At 38.2% G+C, this 12373-nt stretch overlaps 1 protein-coding gene across 18 annotated transcripts in view; it reads left to right on the top strand.

The window, feature by feature from the left end:
• Nucleotides 1–12373, top strand: part of LOC135108352 (protein outspread-like) — a 103001-nt gene that overhangs the window by 76888 nt on the left and 13740 nt on the right. For 14 of the 18 annotated variants that reach the window (XM_064019255.1, XM_064019241.1, XM_064019256.1 and 11 more), the window contains 10 exons: nucleotides 3168–3395; nucleotides 3751–3842; nucleotides 7441–7533; nucleotides 8135–8251; nucleotides 8396–8540; nucleotides 9056–9202; nucleotides 9934–10074; nucleotides 10206–10348; nucleotides 11243–11477; nucleotides 11803–11979. In XM_064019255.1, coding sequence (XP_063875325.1) covers nucleotides 3168–3395; nucleotides 3751–3842; nucleotides 7441–7533; nucleotides 8135–8251; nucleotides 8396–8540; nucleotides 9056–9202; nucleotides 9934–10074; nucleotides 10206–10348; nucleotides 11243–11477; nucleotides 11803–11979 — 1518 coding nt within the window. The remainder of the gene's footprint in view (nucleotides 1–3167; nucleotides 3396–3750; nucleotides 3843–7440; nucleotides 7534–8134; nucleotides 8252–8395; nucleotides 8541–9055; nucleotides 9203–9933; nucleotides 10075–10205; nucleotides 10349–11242; nucleotides 11478–11802; nucleotides 11980–12373) is intronic. The other 4 variants (XM_064019257.1, XM_064019247.1, XM_064019251.1 and 1 more) reach the window with 4 other exon arrangements.

The raw sequence follows: 12373 nt of genomic DNA, 5'->3' as shown, positions 1-12373 counted from the left end.
GTTGAACCAGTCCTTGTCATTTGCAACATGAAGGCTGGTGCATGATGAGGCTGGAGCATGTCTGGCTGTGATGGGGTGTATTGGATCCTCTCCTCCCATCCCTCTTCCCTCACCCTTACTGGTGGAGGTGTGGTATTTAGCATGAAAGATTCACTTGTACTGTAGTTGCTGTGTGAGAGAGAGAAGGAAGGTGGAGTGAAGTCTCTCTCTCACCAAGTCTTCCTTTGTCTGTTGGAGCACATTCACAATAAGCACATGAATTTGAATCCTTACCATTCAACACATATTACACAACAAAGTACATGTAAACATATACAGCAAGAGTGCTGTATTTTCAGAAGTTTCAGAAACACAACACACTCGCCTCTAAAAATACTTGTTTTAAAATTAACTTCACACAAGCAACAAGACCATTGATATGTTTGATTATTTTGAAGGGTGTTGTTGGCAATATCAAGAATATAAAATGTTTTCCCTACCATATTACAAACTACAGTTAAAGTTTGTGAAAGTAAAGTTTACACTGAAATGTGTATTAGGAATTAGATTTATTTTATTCAGAAAATATATGGTACTTTGCTGAACACTTATCCCCTGCTATCAAGAAATTTATTATCATGATGAGCCTGAAAATCATCATGTTTATCACAGTCTTAAAGTCATTGTAATAATTGGAAATTCCCTGACAAATAATTCAATAATGTTTGTTGTGGTTCTCAAGTTACAAAAGTGACAGAAAGCTCTGGACTGATATCCAAAATCATTAATTTTTACGTAATCTCAAAATTACTAAAACATTTGAAAGGTACAGGTGTATATGTCAGAGCAGATGTTCTTTGCTGGAGATTCATTGTTGTAAGATTTTTCTCTGCATTTTCCTTTCTTGAATTCCTTGTTATTTTATTTCTCATCATCTTGGAAAAATATTTCTTTTGTTGTTTCTGATTTTTCCAGTTGGTATGTTGTACATTGTACTTTTGAAACCCTAAATATGGATACATGATCAACACCTTGCCCGTCTTGCTTATTACTCAAACCCCACGCATGGGTTGTTGTCCACCTGGACCAAGGAATACAAACTCATGAACAAGAAAATGGAAAAAATGAAGAAATAAAACAAATCCATGTATAAGATTGTTAGTTATTATGAAAGTTGTGGTGACTTTCAAGCTAGAAAACTGAAATGTTATTCCATTTTGTATTTTGTGATCATTTGTGCCCAGCCACAACAAAGAAAATGCAAAAGAAGCAATGAAAGTGATTCATTATTTTTTTAGAAGAAAAGGAAAGAAAATAAAGGGAAGGCATGTAAGAGAATGAAATACTGAAAGAACCAGCTGCTTAAATGACTTGGAGAGCACAAATACTCATACATCAGGGAGGTGCCCTTAAGAAGATCCTCCTGCAATTCTCCAGTGACCAAACAAAATATTGGTGAATCACTCAAGCATTCATAAGGTCATTCATTGTCATGGAAGTACTGAGAAGGATAGAGAGTGTTAATGTTTAGATTTCCTTTGTTTTGTGTCCTAAGTGTCTTTGTTTCAGTAGAATAACATAATTTCATGTGTAATACTTGACCACCCAGTGACTTGTGCTAACATGACCTGACAAGAGTAACAGTTGATTTTGATCTGACAAGAATTAACTGAATTTCTTCACTGTGTGACTAACCTTTGCCATCCCTCCCACTTCCCCCTCCCTGGCCTGGGTGGGGCAGGGTGTGGGTGTGGGCTGGGTCGTACTACTAATGAGCAGGAGGCTGCACTGCAACACAAATAACAATTATCACAGCTTCTTTTGTAGAGTGTTGAATCTGGAACTGTGAACAGCTGCACTTTTTTTGTTTTAATCATTTGCTTTTATTAATAACAATAGATTTTATTGTAAGCATTTTGAAAACCATCCATATTTTTATGTTTGTGTTGGTATTGTCTTTTAATTTGTTTTCATGTATTATGTCCTCAGGAATTGTTTTAACTGTGATTGTTTTCAGATTAACTTATCATGTTATTATATAAACCTATATACTGATTGCACTTGCAAACATGACTTGAGTGTGCTTAATTTCACATAAAAGGTGTATAAATTGCTTGATTTACTTACTAAATGTGTTGTCCAGAATGGCTTGTGTGTGTGGATAGAGTTTATGGTTCACTGATCAGCTGCTGCATACACTCAATGGCATTTAGACTGTTGCTGGAGAAAATTTTAGATGAAAACACGATTACTTTTAGGGAAGCCAGTGACATAGTGTCTCCTAAGTATTTCACTGAACATGAATACCACCCTTGGTTTATGAAGAATTTTGGCGAACATTTTTTACATGAAAATATCATAGATTTGAAACTGATGACAGTTTGTAAGGTGTTTCATATCCATCATAGATCTCCTCAGTGCCAATTATGTATTAAAAGTATCTACTTTAGAAATGAGATCTAAAGAAATTTTAATAAATTCATCTAAAAGAACAAGATAATCTTCTTTACAAATAAAAAAAATAAATAAATAAATAAATAAATAGATAAATAAATGAATTAAATCATGAAGACACTTTGCCACAAATCTGTACTAAGAAAAGCCACTTAATAATTAAAAATAGAGTTTAACTGGTAATATTTTTTTGTGTGAGAACTCATTATTAAGATTCTGACTTGGGGAAAAATCAAGAAAAGTTATTTGACACAATATGATGTTCCAAATTGCATTCACTGCCAGTACCAGCTGCACTTAACATTGTTTCATATACTTTTTTAACTGACTCTATTCATCCTTAAGGCTGGTCCAAGACCCTTATGATAGCAAGATAATGAATGATGTGCAGTCTGCTGCAGTTCTTCATTTGCAAAACATTTGTCAAGTATCATATTTTGCATTTATTGTTGAGTAAACATTAATGTATTTACTCAAGATTCTATGAAGTTTCAACATAATTTCCCTTGAGTTTATATGGTATGCTGACAGTGACTTGAGTTTGCTTGGTGAAAACAAGAGGTAACAAAAATGTATGCTAAACTCAGTTTTCACCAGTTAGAATTTATCAATACCAGTACTTGTGTGATGATAATGCAACTAAATAACATAAAAAAAAGAAAGCGTAACACAAGCCATCCACAATTATGATAGAAAACCATTAGGACAGCAGTGGCACGGCTCTTGTCTTGCAGCCACTGTCAGGCCGGTCAAGAGCAAAGCTGGAGATGGACCTGGCTGAGGCACGGCAGAGCATTGCCTCCCTCAAAGCCGAGCTGAACCGTCTGCGCAAGAGACTGGAGATGTGTGAAGGCGACTTGGACCGCTCTGAGCGTGAGGCAGATCAGCTAAGACGCGACAAAGATGATGTGGTTCAGGACCGCAATGCCTTGCAGCGGCGGGCAAACAACCTAGAAATACAGGTGCCTACACACCACACACACACACACACACACATACACTCCACAAAAAAAAAAAAAAAAACTTAAATGAGAAGAATGCACTCCTTTTTGCAGCACCACCATGCACGTTTTGCACTGTATACTTTCCTCCTCTTCCTCCTCCTACTCCATATGCTCTACCCTGTCACTCAACACCCTTTGGTCACCCACTATCTGAGCTTCTCCAGCACTCATGATGACACAAAATTTGTCTCTTTTTTTTTTGTCAATGGTTTATGCACATAAGACTTGAGAAGATGAAGTGTGTAATGAGGCAGGAGTGTGATTGCTGTGTCTTTGCCCTGTGTGACTCAACCCTCCTGCTCTCGGTGTGTAGGTGAAGGAGCTCCTGGACCGAGTGGAGGAGCAGGAGCATGACCTCTCAGAAAAGGCGGCAGCAACCAACCAGCTCAACGAACTCAGGAAAAAGTGAGTAACTGTGTGTGTGTGTGTGTGTGTGTGTGTGTGTGTGTGTGTGTGTGTGTGTGTTATAATTTTCCTATCTATTTGTTCATCTTTCCTTGTTCATCAGTTTCTCTTTGCATGTAGGTCCATTCTCTTTGTCTCTCATCTTTTCATATCTCTCTCTCTCTCTCTCTCTCTCTCTCTCTCTCTCTCTCTCTCTCTCTCTCTCTCTCTCTCTCTCTCTCTCTCTCTCTCTCTCTCTCTCTCTCTCTCTCTCTCTCTCTCTCTCTCTCTCTCTCTCCATATTACCTACTTGATATATTCTGATTGTTCTTTTAAATTTTTCCTCATTTTTTTTTTTTATCTCAATACGTTTTCCATGTTTTCTCTTTACCCACACTCTGGACTCAGGGAAAGGTGAGTTCTGCATACCAGCCTCCACATTGTTTCCTGACTCATTACCTAACTTTACATTTGCCTTCATTCTCAGCTAGTATAACTCTGCCTACTGGTAATGGTGCTTTTTAGTATGTAGAGAAAATATTTTACATAAGATAGCCTGAGGGTTCATTCTGATGGCTTATTGTGTGTTTGTATGTGTGTTTGTGTGTTTATCCATTTGTTTTTACCTAATTTTAATAGCACTCATGTAACACTGTCTATACATCTATATTTGTTCCATTTTCTTTAGCTATTGTATATTCTTTGTCTCTATTACATCTTCTGGTCTATTCTAGATATTTATAGTTTCTTGGTAGAAGCTATATATTTTTTCTTATGTCAGCCAAACATCTCTCTTTAATCAAATATCTAGTGTCTCAATCCTAGAGGTAATAATTCTTGTCTGTCTGCTCCTTCTGTCTGTTCATTTATTTGTATGATGAAATTAGATCTGTCACTCTTTCTTCTTGTATTGGTATTTTAATATTTTTCAGGCTATCATCATATATTACTGTCCTTACTTGGGTGTAGGTACATACATTAACTTATGAAGACAGAGTGGAGGAAATGGAAATATGAACACTAGTAGAAAGATGAGAGAGAGATCTAATTACAAGTGTGTGTGTGTGTGTGTGTGTGTGTGGACAAGGTCATGGCTGAGGAGAACAGTACATGAATAGCATCAATTTAATAAAGTGAAGTGGATAATTTTAGCTTTACTCTTTTTTTTCTCTCCTCTGGTCACTATTGCCTGGTCAGTGTGCACAGCAGAGGCAGAGAAAGAGAAGGGATTGAAGTCTCCTTTGATACTTATTTTTAGTTTTCTTTCTTTTCTCTCAACTTTTTGGTAATATTTATCATAGTGTTTTTATTTTATTATTGTCTCTCTCTCTCTCTCTCTCTCTCTCTCTCTCTCTCTCTCTCTCTCTCTCTCTCTCTCTCTCTCTCTCTCTCTCTCTCTCTCTCTCTCTCTCTCTCTCTCTCTCTCTCTCTCTCTCTCTCTCTCTCTCTCTCTCTCTCTCATGGAAAGCTTACAGGAAATAATTATATGGAGAAGAGTGAGAGAAAGTGTGTATATTGTGGTTATGAACAGCTGGTACCAACACCCTCCTCCTCCTCCTCCTCCTCCTCCTCCTGTCACACACCACCACCTCCACCTATCTCTACCTACCACCCACTACCACTTCCCACTATTCCCAGTTCCTCATTCTCCTACTTACCACCAATTCTCTGTCTAATCCTCTACCCTTTATGCCTCCTACTCCTTCATTTCCTCCACCCTCACTTAATCTGCAACTCTTCTCTACTGTCTCATTTATAATTTTCTTCAGACTTGCTACCTTACTTTCATCCTTTCCCATCATCTTTCACCTCCAGTACATCTCTGCAGGGTTGATATTTTGCACTGAGTAAGGTATGGGTCTTACTGATGATGTTAGGTATTCGGTGTTTGGAAACGTACTCCTTTGTGGCCAGTGATATTTTCCTCTTTGGTTCCATTTTTTTTTTTCACTCATACAACACTGGCTTCTATTTTTAGTCATTTATACAAACTACTTGTCTTTTTCTTTTCTGCCCACTTCATCATGTTCTTTTCCTTCTATCTGTTTCTCTTGATTTTTTTTTATTTTCACTCATACTAACATATCAAGTCACCCTTATAAAACAAACTCCATTTCATATTTCATCTGCCCATCCCTAATTTTCACCCTCACCCTTTCCTCATCAGGTTCTTTTCCTCTCTTCTGTTTCTTTTATTACTTCCGTCCCTTCTTGATGTCTAGATGCTCCACTCCCACATTCCATCTCTGCCTAACTCATAAACTTTCTGCTTTGCTCCCACTCAACCCTCCCACACAGCTCTAGGCAGGGCAAATGGAAGGAAGGAAGTAGGGAGGGAGGGAGGGAGGGAGGGAGGGAGGGAGGGAGGGAGGGAGGGAGGGAGGGAGGGAGGGAGGGAGAGAGGGAGGGAGGGAGGGAGGGAGAGAGGCAGGGATGGAGAGAGGAAGGGAAGGTGGGAGGAAGATAAGGAGGGAAAACCACCACTCCTTTTTATGGGATAATTTGTCTTCCTGTTAAGAGTCAAACAGACTGACAGACAGAAAGAGTAAGCAAAACAGAGAGAGAGAGAGAGAGAGAGAGAGAGAGAGAGAGAGAGAGAGAGAGAGAGAGAGAGAGAATAAGTATTAGCATAGAAAAAAAAGGATTAATATAATGAGTTTTACATTGTCAAATTAACTCTTAAGTATGTGTGTGTGTGTGTGTGTGTGTGTGTGTGTGTGTGTGTGTATGTGTGTGTGTGTAAGGAAGCCAGCACCCTAAGGCTCAGTTTTCCATTCCTTTCTCTGGGAGTAAGACACACAGGGAGACTATGGTGGGCGGCACTACACAGAGGCGCCTTGCACGCTGCTTGACCCCATGCCACTTAAAGCAAGTGTCTGGGTTGGTGTTCCCGTGACACAGAAGAGGCAGTGTAGGGTAGTGGTTATTTGGAGGGAGAGACTGTACATGGTGTGGAGGGAAATGTGGAGTGGGTGATGGGGACTAAAAAGATTACAAGAAGAGGTAGTGTTGTGTTAAAATGCTCTATGAAGTTATGTGAGGAGAATAATTGTGTTTTATTGTCTTAATTTAGTGTGTGTGGAGAGATGGTGATGTGCATTGTGAAAGGTTTGTATAGAACAGCTGGGTGTGTAGAACAAGAAAGCTGTGCAGAGTGAGCTGTGGCTTTAGGTGTGTGTGTGTTGTGTTGATTTATGGTGATTTGAAGTGCAAGTTTGGCAGATTTATGTGATTGTGATACATTTATTTTAATTGACATATTTTTGTGTATGTGGATACTGCTAACTTCCCAGTGTTGATATACTGTATGAGATATGAGAATTGTTCCTATAACAGTAATGAAGTTTGGTTTGATTGTGTGGAAGAATGCTGAAGTGAGATGCAGTGTGGTATATTTCCTTGTATTTAACTCATGTTTGTGTTGCTGTCATGTGCTGTGTTATTTATAGATACATTTTGTTTGCTTTGTAACTGTTGTGCAGTAATGGATTAGTACTTCATCACAGAGCATGCAGCAGCAGCTGTTGCTGTTTGCTAAGTAGTCCTACCTCCCCCATAGAAATGTTGCTATTTGTACTAACCTGTGTGCATTCGTGTGTGTTTGTGTGCCTCTGTGCAGATATGGGGAGCTGCTGGATCACTTCTCAGCCCAGCAGGCAGAGATGTTAGCTGGCCTGGACTGGAAGCAGCAGTACAGCCTCTTGGAGAAGAAGTAAGGACTTGTTTCATCTTGGGAGAAATCAAGTACAAAACCTGTAATAAAAAACATTTGTATTTACTCTATTGTTTTCTATTCATCACTTACTAAAGCAGTAAGTAAGCAGTAAGCAGTAGCAATAAGACTGTAGTTAAAACAAGTTTAGTGATAAAGAAAACTGCATATCTCATATAAGGAGGATAACTTTGTGTTTTGTCTGTCTATGTAATATATTTCTTGAATGATGTTTTGTGTCTTACATTGTTTATTGTCTTTACTCATATACTAATCATATTGTATTTGTTAGTTGAGTTGCTTTCACTATCATATGGCTGTTGAGGTATTATTTCTACTCCCTTAAATGCAGGGATAAAACATGCCATCAGCTGTTGTATAGTCTTGAATCAGATCTTCAGGTCATTACTGAATACACATTTCCATGGGCTCATTTTCAGTTTGGATGATGAGCAAGCAAAATGTAGTGGAAAGTATTAGTGAAAGAGAGATATAATTTTCTCAACAGCCAACTATTACATTTCTTGCATGTATTCACTAACACCTCCCTTTTATTTTTCTTTGTGTGTGTGTGTGTGTGAATGTTTGGGCTTGCGTTCAGGAGTCTCAAGGAGAGAGACGAGTGGGAGGAAAAACTCAGCAAACAGGAGAAGAAGTTCATGGAATTGTCTGCTAGCCAAGAGACTCGGCACCAGGAGGCGGTGCGGCGACTCAACAGGTGCGGTGAATAGGGACTGTTGTGGGTTGGTGTTTAGACAGAAAGAGACAGAGGAACTCCTTGTTTTTCACAGTAATATAATGTGCAGAATTCTATCTTGGGAGTAACATACACAGCAAATTATCATTTTGTGGCTTTCTACAGATCCCTTCAGGAGGCAGAGAAGAAAATCCAAGGTCTTGCATCTGAGCTAGAGGAGGAACGTACTGCTGCCTCCACACCAAAGAAACTCTCCAGCACCACTTCAGATACAGATGTCCGGCAGCAGAATCAACAACTCTCAATACAGGTCAGGAACTGGAGCAGCTGAGGGATCTTGAACATGAGATTAGCTCATTCTTACAGTATTACTGACATCATGGAAATGAAGTGTAATGATCAGTTAGTCAAATTAGGATTATAAGGATTTTATAGAAACATTCATCATGAGACATTTTTGTAATAGTATGAATACTGCCTTTTCTTGTCATTATAGATTTTATAGATGCTCTTGACACAAATATAGTAAATCATTAAATATCTTTAGCTTGTCTGCTTATTAGGATACGGGTATATACCATCATCATCATCATTATCATGCTTTGATGCCATTTGCTTCCTGAGGAGCTCCCTTCCAGGGGAAGACTATTGCTGAAATGCTGGTTGTGGCTGCCAATATGTAGACTATTGACCAAATATCACACTTCCAGATTTTTCTTTTGATAGAAACAACCCATCATGCAGTTTTTAACATGATTTATCTCAATAAACTTGAACTTAACTCACCTAAAGAAGGCCTGGGTACATTTTCCTTTATCTTCTCAGCTGGAGCACCTCACCACTGAGCTCTCCAGGATGAGGGACACCCTCAAGTCTGAGAAGTCTGAGGTGTACAAGTGGAAGGATCTGGTGAAAGAACTCCGTTCTCTCCTTGATGGAAAGAATGATGAGATTGAGAGAAAAAGAGAGGAGGTGAGTAAATGACATTGACAGTTTTGTGTACCAGGGAGGGATGTTCTCTTCCTCATGATTTGCACTCTGTATTGTAGGTCATAGCACTATTTTATCAGCTGTTGAGTGAAGTTTAATATGGCAAGTAATTTAAATTACAAAATTCAAATGGCTTTGTAGAAAAGGAAAGTGTGTCACTGAACCTATAGGATATTGGTTTTATGAATGATTAAGATCATGGTAATTGAGTCTTAGGCATACATGTGATTAAGAAAAATGGAGCAGGCTGTTTGGAGTTGGAATGTGATTGTAGCAGAGGTACCATATAAAGGCAACAAATTTATTAACATAACCTTAATAGTAATTGCCTAATTATTATATATTGGGTAGTTTGCTCACTATTTTTTGTAAGTTTGAAGGAGACTGACTTCTGTCTCTATTAAAAATGCAGTAAAGATAGTTAAATTTGTTACTCTTGTTTTATACAGTAATCTGCTGGACTAATTGGAATCTAGTTGCTTTGATTTCTTTCTGATGAACTTAACAACATAAATAAGAAAAAAAACATATTTATTAATGCCTTCTGCATGTTAAAAATTAAAGTTGATATAGTAATGGACTTGCTCTCGACTAAGGTTCTTTTTTTCAAGATATTTTATATTCTTGTAAATAAAAGTTAAGACTGATAGTTTCCCACTCCCACACTAATACCCTGAAGCCCTGTGTGATCTAGACTATTACTGTGTCTCCAGCTGGATGAGATGCGAGAGAATCTAAAGACCACTCAGAGGGAACTGGAACACACCACTGATCGCCTCCACCGTGGCATTGAGGAGAACGAGAATCTCTGTACCAAAGTGAGGGAGCTGGAGAGGACCCTACGGCAGGATAAGGTAAGGTCTTGGGATGCAAAGAGAGAAAAGGAGAGAGATTGTTTGAAAAATGTTTATAGAATACTTTACTGTATAATGTTGATTGTTATTGTATCAGCTTTCATATTCCACTGTTCTTTGTTTCTCCACAGGAGCGAAGAGCTTCCTCAAATCTCTCCATCTCCAGCAGTCGAGAGCGATTCACTTCCAAGAAAGCTTTACCACGGATAGACTCCCTCAGTGACCTCACCAATGTTGACCTGTCCTCTGATCCTGAGGAGATGAGCAAGGAACAGTGAGTAACAAACATAATTCTTTATACTTAGTGATGGGAACACCTTTGTTATTTCATTAGTTAATTCGCTGACAACAGTGATTAATCATTGCTTTTTATTATCATTATAGATTGAGAATCCTATATCCAAAATCCAAAACCTGGAAATTTTTGAGTAACCATTATCTGTATTCATATTTTCATACATATGTGGCCCAAAAGCAATACAGTAACATTATACATAAGTAATATTACTGTACATTATAATGAGAATGTTCAATGATGCAGTTCAGCTTACAGTATTACAATACACACATTATTCAGTACTTACAAGATTTTTGAGGAGCATAACAAGTTGTAAGTAGTAGTGTGTGTGTATATTCAGAACTCCTTAAAATCCAAAATATTAAGCTTTATTCATGACATATAGAAAAGGGCTATGTTTGTAGTGTTCTGCCTCCTTATCCACTATCATCCAGCTGGGCTTTAAGTATTTGAATGCATGGATCACTTTTGCATCTTGGTTTTAGATTTCTGTACTTCATTATAGAAAATTATGTTGTGAGTGTTTCAGGTTCTCTTCAACTCTTCATGACCTTAACTTTTCAAACAAGCAAATCTCTCCACTTTTTTTGACTCCTCTCAGAATTTGATTTACATTCCACAGTAAGATTTTCTCTTTCCCTTCACTCTTAATAGTATTTCCTTACACTGAAAGTCTCACAGGGTTGATGCCATCTTCATGACTTCTCTTTGTATTCTTTTCAGTCTTATTCATATTCTTGTTGTGCAGTGACTATGCCACTTTTGTATGTTTGAACTTTGGAGGATTAACTGACATAATAAATTACAGTATTTTCACCAACACCAAAAGGGGTTGTATATGTGGGGGTGACAAAAGGCATTATGTTACAGGCTGGTGGAACACTGTGGGGAGGTGCGAGTGAGACTGGAGCGAGCAATAGGAGAGATCCGAGCCCTCAAGCGGCAGGTGCGAGAAGGCCAGGAGCAACAAGACCAACTGGAACTGTCAAACCTGCAGTTGCGGCAAGATATGAAGGGCAGCAAGGGAGACTTCAACTCTCAGCTCAATCTCATGACTTGCAGGATACAGGACCTCACCAACAAGCTCACCAATTCTGAGAAGCAGGCAAGTGGCAAGGCTTGTAAGAAATGTATGGGATGTGAAATGGAGAAGGACTGATAGAGGTAATAGGATTTAGACATTAGTATGGGGTACGTGGTTTACAGTGGTCTAAAGAGAGAGAAGTAAGAATAAGGAATTGATAAGGTGGCAAAAAGGATTAATTTTTCATGTTTTATTTTTATCTGTTTATTTACTTATCTGTTTGCCTATTTTATTTTATTTTTTTGCTTTAGAGCCTTTTGGGAATGAAATTGATAGTTAAGTGAGGAAAGATGATATTGATTGTGAGGTGTTGTGTGTGTGATAATAATGGAAGTCTGGGCCACAGGTGAGGGTGCTGCGCCAGAAGATGAGCAGAGCCGAAAGCCGTGACCGCCGCCGAACACAGTCACTCAAGGGGAGGGAATCCTTCACTCTCTCCCGAGACATGGAGGCCAAGTTAGGGCAGCTGGAGGCCAAGTTGGAGCAGTTGCTGAGACCTCAAGACCAGTGTGCTCTCCCTGAGGTGAGGATGGTAGCTGTGCTTGGTTGAAGGTTGAAGGCTCCTTTGAAAAGTCTTTTTACTCTATCTATAGCTCTTCTTATTTCATTATTTTTTTGAGTGTAGAGAATGGTAATATGATGGCAAAGAATATGTTTTCCAGGAAGTGGCTTGAAATACTGGAAGTGTGTATAGTGTGGTGTATTTTTTTAGGTTTGTGATTAGCACTTGATGTATAAATAAAAGTATTACAGTTTTCTTGTATCAATTTGTTTTGTTGTACTACTGTGCAATTTATGCTTCTCTTTTCATAAGGAAAGTTTTTTTTCTTTTTTAGAGCTAATATATATATATATATATATATATATATATATATATATATATATATATATATATATATATATATATATATATATAT

This window comes from Scylla paramamosain, chromosome 17, assembly GCF_035594125.1.
Source record: "Scylla paramamosain isolate STU-SP2022 chromosome 17, ASM3559412v1, whole genome shotgun sequence".
Taxonomy (NCBI): Eukaryota; Metazoa; Arthropoda; class Malacostraca; order Decapoda; family Portunidae; genus Scylla; species Scylla paramamosain.
Note: the sequence above shows the minus strand (reverse complement) of the source record. Positions and strands in the feature narration are given on the sequence as shown.